We start from the raw sequence: 16,558 nt of genomic DNA, 5'->3' as shown, positions 1-16,558 counted from the left end.
TAAGCCTTTGAGCAGGATGAATTCCCGGTTATTTTTCAACCAGGAAGACACACAGGAGGAGTACTTGAGCTGAATTCTCAACCTCTCCCTGGGCTTGTCTGGGAGAGGGTCCAGGACGAATTAACTGCACTAAAAGAATTAATCAGAGCTATAATCCCAGCCGCCGGTTAACATGATCCATGTAAAACAAAGTCCAAGATTCCAGTCCCGCCCCCAACCAAGGCTGCTGATGTGCCGGTGTCCCAGCATCCAACGGGCTGTCTCTGGGGCCAGGGCAGCTGTGTGACCCTCGCACATGGGCCTCTCCTTGGGAATCTGCAGGCTCCAGAGCGGGAGTATTTTTTCGTCGAATGTAAAGTAAACCTGCTGCCCGACAACAATCATCGTAATCGGAGCTAACATTTATTAGGCGCTTACCGCGTCCTAGGCGCGCCGTCAAGCACTTAACATGTGCTGGCCCACTCAGTCATGGTAATGACCCTCCAAGGAAGCTAGTCTCACTGATCGATTTTACAGATGAGCAAATGGAGGTGCAGAAACGAAAAGTAACATAGCCCCGGTCTCAGAGTGGGTAGGTGAGAGAGATGGTGTTGAAACAACGCAGGCTGACTGCAGAGCCCCTGCTTTCAACCACCGCCGGGCTGCCTCGAAGCCCGACAGAGTCAAAGAGACACTCTGCTAACGATGGAAGGCAAGCAACACTGACGGTCCCTCCCTCCCCCGCACTTGCGCTGTGCTGACGCTGTTTAGCTGGCACTGGCATCACCAGGGCGCTTTCAAAATGACAGATGCCTGGGCTCCAGCCATGACCTGATTCAGGATGTACTGGAAAGGAGACCAGGCACCTGTACTTTTAACAAGCTCCTTCCATGATTCTAACGCAGACCCAGGTCTAAGAACCACAGTTCCAAGAAATACATTTCAGCGCCGTGGGACAGGCGTGCCCCGGAGATACTGTGGATTTGGCTCCAGACACTGCAATAAAGCAAACAACGCAATGAAGTGAGTCACATGAATATTTTGGGTTCCCTGTGCATATAAAAGTTCTGTTGACTTGATACTCGTGTCTATTAAGCATATAATAGCATTCCATCTTTAAAAAAAAAATACAGACCTTAATTTAAAAGAAAAATTTCATTGCTAAAAAAATGCTAACCATCATCTGAGAATGCAGTGTGGCCACAAATCTTCAATTTGTCAAAAATGCAGTATCTGCAAAGTGAAAAAAAAGGAAAGTATAATAAAAAGAGGTGTGCCTGTGTAAGTGCTAAATATCTGGGGAAAATCAGTCATAAGTGTCACCTTGCGACCTCTTGGAAGAAACTGTAAAAGGCACAAGTCCTGGGTGCTGGTTCTGTCTAATCCTCTGGCTCGACCATCTACAGTTGTCCCTACCTCTCGCCTAGATACACCAGCCCACTCTCCGCTGGATGATACATCTGTGTGGAAACTTGGACACTAAACAGTAACCTCCTTTGCTACCACTCGTCTGTCAGTATGGTTGAGAAACCTCCTGGCATCTGTTCTGAGGTGATCACAAATGAGAGTGACTGCCCCGGCCCGGCACATTAAAGCGACCGCTGAGCGCACTCTGCTCTCGGCCCGGCCGGGGATGGAGGTGGGGGCGGCCGTCGCGGGGCTGCTGCCCGCCAGCGCACACACTGAGGATCCCATTCGGTAAGGGTCACCTGTCTCTGCGGCGCTGCTGGACGCTGGGACAGATGGCTTTTACTGCATCTCTAACTCAGTCTACCCAGGCTTCCACTTTGGCGGGTCAAGAAGTGACCGAGGCACCCTTGTGGTGACACCATGGGATGAGGAAGGGACATCACCTGGGTACAAAGCCCCCCTCTGCCATCTGCCAGCTGTGTGACTGCTTAATCTCTCGAGCCCTCGTGTCCTTGCTCGTAAAACGTGGGTAATGAGAACTGACCTCACGACTCTCAGTCAGTTATAAGGACGAGATGAGGTAACAATGGTCCTGACCTGTTAGTGGAGCTGTTACCATCATTTTTGTTGTATTGCTGCTGTTTGTATGGAATGAGGTTCCAATCTAGCTGGGCCTCAAGGCGCTTCATCAAATGTATCCATTTATTCTCCCACACCAGCCCCTGGCCCTTACAGGCAGATCCCTGGCTCAACAGAAGTTTAAGCTCCAGGCACACAAGTGGAACTGGAAACACTGTCCTTTGGAAATAAGGTTGGGTTTGCAAGCTAGGTCATAAAAGCCAACCCTCAAAGAAGCACATCTCCTCTAGAACTGTCCCACAAGTAGAGACTGGAAGGCAGACTCATGGCTGGCGAACAGTGTGGCTGTGAGCTCAGAAGCCCTGGGGTTCAAATCTATCCCTCTGTTGCTGTGTGAACTTCAGTACATTATTTCATATAAATTTTATTTTCCTCCAAGTGTAAAATAGAGATAGTACCTGTGTTATTCAAGTGTAAAGATTAAATGAGATGTTGCTCTGCCCAGGGCTTAACACAGGAACCACTTGGTAAATAATGCTGCCGTATGTATTAAACATACATAGGCAAAAAGTCAACTGCTATGGGAAGATGTTTTCCAAGTTCCATCTGGGAACTCATCCTCCCACAGTCGTTTCCCCAGGTCTGGACACAAGAGCTGCCCTCGGCTACTTGCAGAAGGCTCTTCTACGCTCCTGCGAAGCACCACAGACTATCTTTCCGTCCTTTTGGCAAGACCGTGACTCTCATTTCCTTCAACATCTTTCCCAAAACTACCCTTCTCGTAAAAAATTCCTTGGCCAGCTGACACAACCTGGATATTTAGTTCCCTCCTCACAAAAATAAGCAGTGACTTCCAAATGAGTTACATCTTTGCACTTGTTGCTACGACACTTTCTAAGCCCTGCATTGCCCCTATCATTTCCTTTGCTCTTTTCCGCAGTGTTTCCATCTCCATTCTTTGCCCCACTTCACTGCATACGACCTATGAGGACCCACATGCTGCCTGGTAACCCACCCAAGTCCCCATCCAGCACAGCAGGAGAAAGCAGCCACACCGCATTCTGGGAAGAGACCACTGTCATCGTAAGGTCAGCCTGACCTTTAAGGAAAAGCAAAAAGCCACCTGGAGAAGACTCCACTCCTACTCTCAGATTAAAGCAGAGGAGTCTCCTGGAGGCGCCTGGGCACACAACTGGTCTACCTACACAGAAGGGAAAACTCCTTCAAGAAAATCAGACATACGTCTACGAGAATCAGCGAACACACTGGATACCTCCATGACACCCTGAGGCCAGAGTGCTGGCACGGATTCACATCCAAGAGAAAAGAATGGGCTCCAACTTGTGCACAGGGCAGGGGCCCCGCAGGGAGGTGGGAGGCAAAGGTGTGCCCACGGGAAGCAGCCGAGTGAGCTCCTCTGGGAGTCGCGGGCCCATTAGGCACGTCGACGAGGGACTGAGGACAGGGCCAAGCCAGGGACCACAGAGAAGATATTCAACTGCAAATACATCAATGAGGAGAAAAAACTAACCGAACTCAGAAAAGGGCAGGTGCACAGACCTCAAAGGAAATGAGGTTCTGAACAATATCATATGAAGTACGAAGGCAGAAGAGAGGCACGTGGAGATATTGTGTAGGTGCATTTGTGTGTGTGTGTGTGTGTGTGTGTGTGTGTGTGTGTGTGTGTGTGTGTTTCCTCACAGGTGCAATTCCTGTAACGAGATATCTACTCTGTGGCAAGAACCTGGAAAGGTAAGGTCATATCCAACCTGGACAGTTGTCACAATAAACCCAAAGTGCACAACATGAAACTGACAGATGAATGGTGTCCCCAGCGATATAAACTGCCAACGGGCATCATCTGAACCCAATTCCAGTTGAGGGGACGAAAGAATCTTGAGCTGGCATTATTTATGTTAAGAGGAAGGATCTGAGCCGGTCAAAAATGTTGCGCAAGCTCTGTGGACTCCAAACTGTGGTGCACATTCCACAGGTGGGACACGCGACAATTCTGTGGTCAGGCGTGGATGACTATTCTTTATCTCAACAGTTACGTACTTATTCTAATGTGTATGAGAGAATAATACGATAAGACAATAAAACTCACGTTTTAAAAATTTTACTGAATAGGATGAGGCCATGGAAAGAAGTGAGCTGCTTTTAAGTGAGCTGATTTCAAGAAATGTATTAAACAAACAACAGTGCATGAGTTTTGCGGTTGTGGCCCCAAGACTGAATGAAGACTTGTTAATGTAAATGATTCAAATTTGGGAACTATTGAGCTAGGTATGGAAAGAGGCCTTGATCTGAGAGACATCATTATATGGAAATACACCATTTTTCCCCCTACAAATTACCTGTAGAATCTTTACTTATACTTTAATTCCAAAGAGTAAACTCAGCTTACTGCTTTGATAAAGTAGTCTTCTATCTTGGTCCACAGACTAGACAAAGGGGAGGGTTAAGTGGGGGAAACACAGTGTCACCTGTTCCTGTCACAGAAGCAGTGGCTGCCTTGCAACCTAGCGGGGGCGAGTGCTGGCAGAAGCTTCCAGCTGCTGGCCGGTCCTCCTCACAGCATCCACTCACCCATCCCTTCTGTGGTGCTTTCCAGGCCAGCTTGGATATCATTCTAATTTCCCAGGAAAAAAAGAGGGCTTGCAACATAAACTCTTACGAAGTCTATGTACATACACTATGTACTGCTGAATGAAAATGTTTCTTCCTGAGGAAGGGAGGAAAGCTAAGCACCCTACAAATACTTGTGCACAGGGAGACTCCAGCCCCGCTTCCAGAGATGTTTCCTCGCATTCGGAGGGAAGATACACTGCTTCACTGTCCTCCCGCCTCCCAGCCTTCCGTCCAGCGTCTGCAGGCAGGGACAGCGTGGCCTGCAGCTCAGGCACGTCTGCTTTCACACATGCTTAACTTTCACCCGCTGCCTCGTGTGATAAAGTTAATCTCGGGCAAAGATCTAATTGCTTTTCCCCTAATCTCCATCTTCTTTCTTACACACTCCCAGAGTGAGCTTTCAGACCCGTTCCAAAGCCGCTCCTGCTTCAACCTAAACATGAACTTGGCACTATGTCAAGCCTAGGGAATTCACCGATACCGTCTGATGTGTCCTGGTCTGCACTGTACAAGGCTTAGTACAAAACGGTCGGTGACCGTGGCTCTCCTGGAAACCGCAGAACCCCGCAGCCTGGTGCTGTGTTGGTGGCAGATGTGGGTGAGGCTGGGCCTGTTCCAAGTGCTCCGTGGTGCAGACCACGGTGAGAACGGCCCAAGCCAGACACATAAGAGGAATGTAAGCTATCGTTTGAAAGGAAGCCAGTCCCAGTACAGGGTCAGAGCCCTGAAATTGTGTATATCCGTTGACCCAGAAATTCTTCCAGGAATTTGTCTTAAGGAAATGATCATGAATATGAACAGATTTAGCTATGAGAATGGTAACAGTGACTTTACTCATAAAAACACCGTATCTGAAATGACCCAAACGGTTGCACCAAGGGTCAGTCATGTTATGGGATATAGTGACCTCTTTAAAAGGGTGGGGAAGATTTGTTTTCAGAAGTAAGGATAAGGAAGGCCATTACTTCTGAAATACAAGGAGATACAAAACATTTTCTGTAACAAAGAAGGAGGAAGATGCCAATCCAGATACAGACTCGCTCTCCTCTTCAAGGCAGAGTGGGTCGTTATTCTGATGTGTGCCTTTACTGTAACTCATAGAGAATATAATTATTATATATAATAAATATATATTTCTATAAATACACAAAAATAAAATGTATTTTATGTATTACATACCATAAATAGATAAGTAAATAAAGATATATGATAATTACACATAACAGTGGTAACACCTCCCTCCCCCAGCATTTACTGAGCACCATCTGAAGTGGTGAATCCTCACAACAAACATACTGGTAGAGGGAGAAATTGTTATCTCCATTTTCCAGAAGAGGAGACCGAGGCCCTGAGAAGCACGTAGGTGACTTGCCCACTTCACACAGCTAGAGAGCAGCAGAGCACCCTCGCCCAGGCACCTGGGGCCCGTGAGTGCTTTCAGCCACTGTGATCTCCCGCCTCCCTTAACGCACACAGCACATATCTCTGCCAGAGCACTTACAGCGCCGACATCCCATCACCTAGTCAGTTGCCTGCTGTGCTCGCTCAGTGGTGAGCTCCTTAAAGACAGAGTGGCATTTGTACATTCCTGGACATCGCTGTGTGATCAGACAATAACTAATAGAACAGCCACTCTCAGGCGACAGCCCTTGCCATGCCCAGGCCCGTGCCAGCTGCCCAACCACGTAACCTCAGGAAATCCTCCCCACTTCCCTCTGAGGTGGGTACTACTATCCCCACTTTACAGATGAGCAAGTTGAGGCCTAGAGAAGGTAGGTGGCTGGCCCGCGTGTGGCCACCAGCACAGGAGCCTGCGTCTCACCGACTTCGGGCAGAGCTGGGGCCCTCCCCTCCCGCCCTGCTCTGCTGGACTCGCTCATCACCAAAGCTGAAAGGAGACTGGATGTTTTAGGGCCTGGCAACCTGCTCACCGCAAAGAACTCAGAAATCTGAGCTAAGGATAAGATTTGAGACAGTCGCGGTGGTAACACTCCGCTACATGGAACAAGGAGCATGGTGGTCTACAATTCATCCCTGAATTAATTCCACTGGTTTATTAAGTGTCCGCTCCACGCCAGGCCCTGGGAGAGGCAGAGGAGAAGGATGAGCAAGCAAACCAAGGCCCGGCGCACACAGAGCCTCCTTCCCGTGGGGCCTGGGACTCGCACTGGTAAATATTTCATTACAACTTGAGAAAAGGGTAGGAAACTGGTTCTATGGGAGCCGCTAACAAAAGAGGGGCCAAAGACATGACGCCTGAGCTGAGCAGGCGGAGGAGAGGCCCAGCGGCTGGCCCACAGGCGCTCTGGAAAGGGGACCAGGCGGTGCACCGCCCTGGCCTTTCATCCTCAGCCGCCCTGCTTCCTGCACCATCAAGGGGACTCAGCCGCGGAACCCGGGAGGGCACGCAGGCTGATACACGGCCCTCAAGGGCACCAAAGGCAGCAGCGCGCAGAGAGAGGCCGGAGGTGAGCGTCCCGAGCAGCCAGCGGGTAGCAGGGTGTCCCCTGGGCACCACTCGGGGCCTGGGCGGTGGGACTCACGTTTCTCTGTCGACTGCACGGTGTGGAAGAGCGTCAGGGGCCTCTCGCTGCAGGACGGGGGTTTGGAGTCACTGCTCTTCTTCCGAGACAGGTGCAGCTGGGCATTGGTGAGGGGGGCGTCCGGCACGGTGTTAAATATCTGCAAAGCCAAGTTTCGTAAAAAGGTTACATGTTACCGTGAACTGGGGAGAATCAGTACAACTGAGAAGCTTGGGCGTGTCTGAGAATCAAGGAGAAAGACCTAAAAAGACCACCAGCACCTGCTCGTGGGGACTGTCAGCATCCCCAGGGACTGGCCTGAAACACTCTCCTTCAGAAGCAGACTCCAGGGCTCGGTAACCATCCACTTCCACTTCTCAGCCCTTCTGCGCTCGTTTCCACCCATCCTCTTTTTGTTGTTCTCTCCCAGGGAATGGAAAGCAGCTGTGCTAAATATAAGCCACTGACTGGGAAGTGGACTTAAAATATTTTGGTCACCTTTGTCTAGAACCAATTAATCCAAATCGCTTTACTCTTCCTCGCGGCTTCTATGTCCCAGTTCTTAACAACGGCTTCCCTCAGAGGGAAGCATCCTTTCTCGGGCTGCAGTTTTCTGTTATCTTTGATGCTGAGCAATCTTTTCTTATTTAAAAGGAAGGGAAAAAATTGTTTTCCCCAACTCCTGATGACAGAAGTAGCATAAACACTACAAACAGTCTGGAAATTTTAGAAAAGCATCCAGGAGAAAACAGAAAATAAAAATCTCCCAATTCCATTGTTTAGAGATAACCACTGTTGGCATTTGTGTTTTATTTTCAACTGAGTTTTTTTCTTTTAAGCGTTTATTGCTAAAAAAAAAAAAAAAGTCTATGGTTAAAAAAATGAGAAGAAAATGACAGGTAAAAATCGTGACAACTCTCACCTTTTTCCCTACATACACAAGTATGGCAGGATTATTATAACAGCCACCACTTACACAGTGCTTATCGTGAATACAGCCGCCACCATTCAATGTCGGCTCCCTAGGGGACAGTCACTGCATGTGTTTTACACGGAGCTCACTCAGTTATGCGTGACCTTCAGCGTCAGGTACTGTCCTCACCATTGATAATGAAGGACAGAGGCAGAGGGGTTAAGCCGCCACAATTACAGATATAATTACAGATGATAACATAGAAACCTGTGTCCCTAGATTTTCTGGATTGCTTTTTAAATGCGTATAATAAAACAACACTAATTCACTCAATCAAGAAAGATCTTTTGAGCATCCCCTTGCTAGCAGACTCTCTGGGAACAGCAGCGCTTGAGGCAAACATGTTTCCTGTGGTTGGAGAGTTTGTATCCAGTCGCTGTGACTTGCTGAATATCTCCCATGTCGGGCACTGAGTCAAGCAGGATTGATCTCATTTAATGTTGAAACACACTTCTCCGTAACTGGGACTCTACTCTTTATAAGGTTTTGTTTCCCCTATGTTTCATCTAACATTATATTGTAACATTTCCCCCTTCATTACAAAAATTGTACACATGATCCTTCTGGGTTGCATAACACCCCCACTGCAGTAAGATACCAATATTTACTGATCCACTCGTTATCCTCTCTTATTCTCTTCGGAAAGATCCTTCTTCTGGATTTTCCTTCCCCAACAATCATGAGTAATGAGGGGACGGGGTGGCACCCAGACTCCCTTCTCCTGTGGGTGGCCTTAGAGACATGAGAGTCTTTCTCACGGCCCTCTCTCCTTGGTGTGAGCATTTAAAAGCAGAACTCAGAAGCTGAGATATAGGAAGCAAAGTCATAAGAATGATAAGAATTTCAGCCCAAACAGCTGCTCTCCATGAGTTGGCAGGTCCTTGGGCTCCAATGATGCCAGCCAGCTGGTTCAGTCAGTCTCGCTCCCAAACACAGCTGTCTGAACACAGCATTATCATACGTTCCCTAGGGGACTGAATTTTCAACAAAATAAACTGAATCACTACATAGCTGAGTTCAATTGGGGCGAGGAGGTAAGGAGAGAAGGGGACATAAAACAAAAACAACAAGAACCTCCTGGCTTCCAGAAGAGTTGGAATCCCTAAAAATAAGTACCAGTGGGACGTGTGTCTCCAGGCTCCTTCGGAGTAGCTTCCAGGGGAGAAAAGAGAAACTGTGGTTGTTGCTGAGCTCAAGGACCACAGCCTCTAAAAAGCTTTCTCCCCCTTTACTCTCCCCTAAACAATGCTGAGTGATAGACAAAGTCTAGGGGACAAGCACCATTATCACTGGCACTTCCTCTTACGTATGAGTGTTTGCACCTGCCAGGCACTGTGCAACGTACTTTACATGACTTATCTCTAGGCCAGAAGTCAACAGCACAGTGAGCAGGTTGACCATTACACAAGGAGACTTCCTGATGCCACACAGCTCAGCAAGAGAGGGGCTGGGACTGGACCCCGAACGCTGCAGTTTCCAACACCTACACTCCCCACCCCCGCAGCAGTCCTTATGCAGTCAGCTGACCTTCCCCAGCCCAGTGTTCACATACAGAAGCCAGTCCCCCAAACCCTCAAGTATGGATTTCAACCAATAATGATGTCTCTTAGCACCCTTCTGCCTCTGGCCTCAAGTACAGCATGTTCAGCAATCCTGAGCTAAAAAACATCTGAAAATGAATTCAGATACAGCCACCGGCCCCCACCCCTTATGTCTTGCCTCCAAATTTGGTCTCTCCTAACAAGCTGCTGAGAATGAGATCCTTGCTCAACCACAATGGGAACAAAGATAACGCAGACGCATTTTAATTTCAACTGTCACCCAAAGTGTGTGCGTTTACTCCCTCCTGAAACCTGGAGTAAATGCTGGAGAAACAAAGAAGAGTGAGTTGTGAGGAAGGAGCATGGAGTGAGACAGGTGCGTGGAAAATTGCATCCAAAACACAGCTTATCCCCAGCCCAACAGGAAGAGACAGGGGAACACACAGGGAGAGAATTACATTCTGCTCAGTGGCTGTTTTCTCAAAAAGGAAAGCTATTCAAAAACACCAGAATCAGTTCCAGGCAATGGAGATTCTGGCCACGGGCTGGATCTACAGTCCTGAAGGCCAGCTCTCTGGGTCTCAGTGTGAGCCGGGCCCAGGCTTCCAAAGAACTCTGACAGGGCTGTCCTCAGGACCAGCTACACTCACAGCCCGATGCAGAACGTGGAGTGCCAGATGTGGGACTCTCACCACTACTGTTACACGTGGTTTTCCAAGGTGCACGGGCGTTTCCGCAAACCAGCCCGAATCAGAGCAGAGGACACAAGCTTTCATTAAGGCATCTGGGCCGTCACTCCCCAATGACCGTTGTCCGTTTACTTCTGATCCGTGAACACGTGTAAGCTGTTTAAAGGCTGCTCACTCTCAGGCCACCGTCTAGCGGGCCGAGAGTTGGCCTTGGTACTCAGAGTGTGAGTTGGAATTCCAATGAGAAGCCGAATGACTCAATTTTGTTGGCTATTCCAATCTGGTTACGTTTGGAAGGGCTGACTTCAAGAGAACCCCAGGAAGTTTCCTTCGTTCTGTTGAGAAGAATCAAAGCACAAGTCTCCTGACTGAACGATGGATGCGAGAGCTCACGTAACCGCTGAGCAATGGGCTGAGCGAGCTCTACCACGTGACTGGGACGACCCACTCCTGTCACAGAGACTTTCCAAATTAACACAAAAAGGGGGATTTATCCTGTGCCCCAAGTGCCCCGTTAGTTCTGCTCAAACTTATAAATGCCTTCTGACTTAGCCAGGAATGCCTTAAAAAAAAGTTATTAGGAAGGCTGTAAGCCTTCTGGAAGCTAATGGGGAAGAAGACTGTAAAATAAAAATATAAATCAGGATAACTCTCCCAAGTATTTCCAATTTCAAGCTTCCTCTAAGTGGAATTAGCAGACCTGTAAATATCAAGCTACTGTTTCCCCTTAAGCTGTGTGGCAGAGAGGTCAGGATGGCTTGGCCTCTGTGGTCACACAGAGCTGGGCTGAGTCCCAGTTCCACTGCTTACGCAGTGGGCAGCGCCTATGGCTACTCTGACCTCACATCACGGACACTGGCATCATTGCGATGTCGCCTTAAAAAATATATATATATATTTCTTTTCATATATATATGAAAGAAACTGACAGTCATTATACAGGTAGAAAGCAAATAGGCTTTGGAGCTACACAGACTTGGGTTTGACTTGGGCAACAGCCTTAACCCCTCTGAGTCCGGTTTCCTTGTGTAAACGGGGATCTAATACTTGTCTTGCAGGGACACTGCAAAGCTCATGCACATTAAGTGCAGGCAGGTAAAGAGCAGGCAGGAGGCAGTGGTGGTGTAAGTGACCATAAAGATAACCAAAACTTGTTGAGTGCTTATCATGCTGTCATTTACATGGATTAGCTCAGTATTTCACACACAATAAACCCACGAGGAAGGTACTAGGATCCTGGCCATCTTATAGGTGAGGAAACTCAGGGAGACTAATCTGCTCCAGGTCGCATCGATGGGAACAGCAGGACTGGGACCTAAGACAGCTTAGCTTGACTGTCTGGGTCTTCACCACCTGTGGTCTTTATACCTGTTATTAACGTGAGAGACAGAGGGCAAAATGTAAAGATCCTAAGGTCTGAAGTCTTGATGGATTTGATTTGAGTCACTTACTAGTGACTCTGAGCAAGTTATGTAATTCTCTGACCTTTAGCTGCCGCATCTGTAAAAAATCCCGGGACAGTGGTGAGGACCCGAGCACCTCACACAGCTTGACACCCAGTGTTCAAAAGACATGGTTGCATTCAATAAAAAAGCAGAAGAAGGGAAAAAACTGGAGACTCAACAGTGGATTATTTGTAGTCAGGACATGAGGCTTTAATTTATAAGTGCGAATTTAATTACTACCCTTTGCAAAACATCGATCTTAACTGTTTACAGCAACGTTAGAATTTGCTGTTCTTTCCCCCTTGTGTCGTCTACAAAATTCAAATTTCCCTGCCCTCCCCGGGGCCCGTCTTGACACTGGAGACCACTGACACTTGGTGGAGTTTATCCTTAGCTATGTCACACACACATTTTTACACCCTTTCGAATCCCAGCTGTAACATGCTCCTGCAATTTACAAGGATTAGGAGCCTCCCCGTAATGTGTGTGGTGTACTCTTTATTATGTGCTGTGATTTTTATGGGAGGAAAATTAGGTCATGATGAAGAGTTCCTGGTCTATAACTGCAAAGTAGCCCCGAGACAATAAATCAACGACAGAGGCCTGGGATTACAAGGCAAAAGAGAAAGGCTTCTCCGAGAGAAGAGGCTAAGCATTTTCCGGAGACACAAATGCACCACGGTCCCGAGTAATAAAGGACTGTAACAAGCATGGCCTTGTTGAAACTGAGGAGTGTCTGCTTCGGAGGTGGGGTGGCTCGCACACTGCCCAGTCTTTCTCACAACAGTCTGCAGAGCACGGCTGCTCAGGGCTTGAGAAGCCATAAACCCAGCGCCTCTCCACTGGAAAGCCAGGCGAGACTTAGCAGGGCTCATTTAACGTAACAGTTAAGAAGCCAAATTCAGAGCCTACAGCCACAGAGAGGTTTTTTAAGGACAGTTGGAAGTCCGATGTCCTGTTGATATCAGCATTTTGGCACAGGGAACAACAATTTGCAAAGTCATTTGGGGAGTTTTATTAAAAGTCCCTCAAAAGGAACCAATTCCAGTCAGTAACTGGCAGTATCTATAGCCGGCCTGGGTAATCAATCCATGGGATGCTGTGATCTTCCTTATCTCCAGAAAGATTCTATTTCCAGTTATCTTTGCTGACAGAGAGAAATAGATTCAAACATAACAACACTCCACCCTTATTCGAGAACCATTAAAAGAGCTTCACAGTCCAAACAGTGATTAGTTTGTCTAGGGTTTTATTGGGGGGAAATACACATGTTCAGATCCACAAACCTTATCATGCTAATGAAGAAGAGTTTACACAGCACTTGAAACTTAAAAAAAAAGGAAAAGAAAAGAAAAAAGACCTAGAACAGGAGACTTCAGGCCAGCATACAAGTAAATCTAGCTTATTTTTAAACCTAACATAGACAGGACCAGGAAGAGTATACTCAGGAACCAATGTAAGGAAATGTGACAAAAAATTAAAATCAATGAGCAAATGACAAAAGCCATGGTCATGAGATACAAGATTAGCTTCTCAAGCAGGCCACAGTAACAGGGATTATCCTCTCCATGGAGTAAGCATGCAGGCATTTACCACTATCATCACCCCCACCACCATCATCATCATCTTCATCATTAATTTTGCATATTAACAGGTCACCACCATCATCACCACCACCATCATCATCACCCCCACCACCATCATCGCCATCTTCATCGTTAATTCTGCATATTAACAGGACACCACCATCATCACCACCACCATCATCATTACCATCTTCATCATTAATTCTGCATATTAACAGGACACCACCATCATCACCACCACCATCATCATTACCATCTTCATCGTTAATTCTGCATATTAACAGGACACTACCATCAACACCACCACCACCATCATCACCACCACTATCATCATCATCTTCATCGTTAATTCTGCATATTAACAGGTGTTGAAATACCAAGGAAATGAAATACAACTGCCCAACACTTGTCAGTTGCCAGAAATGGTTCAAATCAATTGCCTCCTATTAATTGATACACATTTTGTGCACAAATCCCAATATAGATGTGAGGACTTCAGTGCTACCAACATTTTGGTAAAAGCAGATCAAGGCAGTTTGGTGGGCCCCAATCAACTCGAATCAAGATAGTCTTGAAAGACACTACCATTTTAATGGGAACATAAGGTTGCTCGGGACTTGCTGCTTATACTGGGTGTTAAGCTGGGCCATCCATGGTTGCTGGCTCTCTTCCCTGACATGTAATGTTAAGTCACCATGTGTTGAAATGGGGCAGTGATCCTCGGGCATTTCTAAGAACGGACAGCTCCAACTGCTTCCAAAGCAAGCCGGTGGACCGGGAAAAGAATCATGACAACTTATTTCATAAAATATCAACAAGCATTAAAAGGGGCAATATTCATAAAAGCATGTGGTACACGTACACACTCGTGTCCTGTTCATGGGCAGAAACCCTTCTGAGCGCCACAGCCAAAAGAAAGATCAGGAACTGTTGAAGAACAAGTGGACCCCATTCTACTGCTGTATGTTGGAACTTCACAGAAGGATGTAAGACATTCACATAACCTGAGATTTCTCGTTTAACCAAAACCATAAAAGGCTGTAGTTTGGTTTTGTTGACATGGTTGTTCTTCCCAGACATCTAAATTTTTCATAGTCATTTGGAAGTTAATTTTTTTTTTTTAAAAGAAGAAGAAGAAGAAGAAAACCCTTATAAGAAACAGCAGAGTTTCTGGGCTTTTGGCTATCTTGGACAATGACAGCATTCAATATTTTGTTTTGTTTTAAAATCTTAACTAGAAGCATAAAAATCTTGGTAACTTCCACTATAACCTCAAATACCAGCCTACTTGATGTTTTAAGGCTCAGGGTGACAAGCTGTGAGCTGGAGGAAAGAGTCTGTCCATACAGAAAAGGTAATTTAAAATAATTGATTATTACCTTTAAAACAAGCATGGGAAGAGCCAAAATCTTTGCCCTCTCAACTTTCAACTGTGAAATCTGACTACAGATACAAAGAGCCAGACTCTCATGTAATCCAAGTGGAGCCCAGGGTATGCAAACACTGATGGGAAAGGATGCTGGGAGCTAGTATTTTCCTTTAGGAAGTCTGGCAAGAAGAGCCAAACAAAAGCCATGAGGGTCTTATTCTAACTTATAACACATAATCAGCATCGGTCAAAGGTTATAATCTCCAACATTTTAAAAATATATAGCAACAAGTTTACAACAGTATGGTCAACTCTGGTTTTGTTATTTATTTAATGAATGACTTTGACATCAGCAACCAGAGTACAACTTGGTTCAGATTCCAGGGAAGTCCCTCTCAAGTGCTCATATAATCATTTCACCCCTCTCCTTGGACTTCTCCGAGAGCTCCCGTTTTCCAGGAGTAAATGCAACCTTTTCCCATAGCTTTCAAGACTCTTGACAAATGGGCTAAACCCAACTGTCTGGCATCATCTCCAACCACTTGCTAACATGTAACCCACAGTCCTTTCACAACCGTGTCATTTTAATACACATGAATTAATGTTGATTAATTGATTAATGTTTTCCTAGAAGGCTGTCCCTCCTGTCTCCAGTCTTTCTCTGCCCAGAAAACGTCTATTTATTTGTCAGAGCCCAGTACAAGCTGAATTAGATTATTTCTCTTCAGTGGTGCCATATACTGTTCATCTCACTGACTGTCTGCTAGCGCACTGTGCTATGGTTAGCTCCATCCTGAGAAACGAGGAGGGCCTTAGGGAAAAGGGCTCGCCTTACTTCTCTTAGGTCAACAGCAGATGCACAACGTATGCAGTGACTAGAATTAACTGGAATAGATTTCGGTAGCCTAGGTTGTGAGAGCTGCCCTAAATTCCTCTCCTAACCAGCTGTTTCTTATACTTTCTGGGCTTTAGAGTCATGGTTTGTAAAATAGAGCAAAAAATATTGATCTTATAGAGTTTCTATGAAAATCAAATGATATGATGGATGTAAAGCTGTTTAGCACTATACTTGTGGACAATAAGCTGTAAGTAAAAGTTGGCTATGACTATTATTATTATAATAATAATTATTATTATTATTACTTCTACATTACAGACATTAAAATGACCCGTTACTTTCAACTGAGTAAATAAATCAGTATATATGAACAACATGGAAAAATAAAAATCACCCTGAGCCTCGAAACACAATTCCTCTCTTCTGGCTTTTTCCTCTCTGCCTTCAGTTACTCTGGGATATTTATTTTCAACAGACTGGTCCAAACATTGCTTCTCTTCCCAGGGCTGTGCGAGAGGCGAAGGACAGAGAGTCTTGGGCATCACGACAGGTTAGCACGTGGTTACCGCGCATCACCTGACCAAGCTGAAGGTCTGTGTGAGACACACCGCTAAGGCTCCCACAAAGGATAGAGAGGTGGATTCTCTGTGATGAGAGATACTCAGTCAGGGATGTTTCTAGACCAACAGGTGGTGTCTTGGGGGTGTGTGGATTGCCAGAAACAATATAAAGGAGTTTATCTTCATTTTAAACCCCTGGTCTGAAAGTCTAGTGTTAGTCCTTACTAAACAAGGAGGGAGGGAGGGGGAGAAAGAAGGGGAGAGGGAGAGCTGGGGAGAGGATGGGAGAAGGGGAGGGGACAGGGGGGAGGGAAGGAAAGGCCATGTGCTTTCACCAGTTAAAACACAGAAGTCTTTTTCCTTCTCTTGCAAAAGATGTTTTATCAGGAAAAAGAAGTTGAATTTTTGAGCCAGCAGAAACCTCTCTCTCTTTTAA

The 16,558-nt window shown here is 46.3% G+C and overlaps 1 protein-coding gene across 6 annotated transcripts in view; it reads right to left on the bottom strand.

Moving 5' to 3' along the window:
* ARHGAP26 (Rho GTPase activating protein 26) overlaps positions 1 to 16,558 on the bottom strand; it is a 414,886-nt gene that overhangs the window by 79,499 nt on the left and 318,829 nt on the right. For all 6 annotated transcript variants that reach the window (XM_032476994.1, XM_032476996.1, XM_032476997.1 and 3 more), the window contains exon 19: positions 7,143 to 7,281. In XM_032476994.1, coding sequence (XP_032332885.1) covers positions 7,143 to 7,281 — 139 coding nt within the window. The remainder of the gene's footprint in view (positions 1 to 7,142; positions 7,282 to 16,558) is intronic.

This window comes from Camelus ferus, chromosome 3, assembly GCF_009834535.1.
Source record: "Camelus ferus isolate YT-003-E chromosome 3, BCGSAC_Cfer_1.0, whole genome shotgun sequence".
NCBI lineage: Eukaryota > Metazoa > Chordata > Mammalia > Artiodactyla > Camelidae > Camelus > Camelus ferus.
Note: the sequence above shows the minus strand (reverse complement) of the source record. Positions and strands in the feature narration are given on the sequence as shown.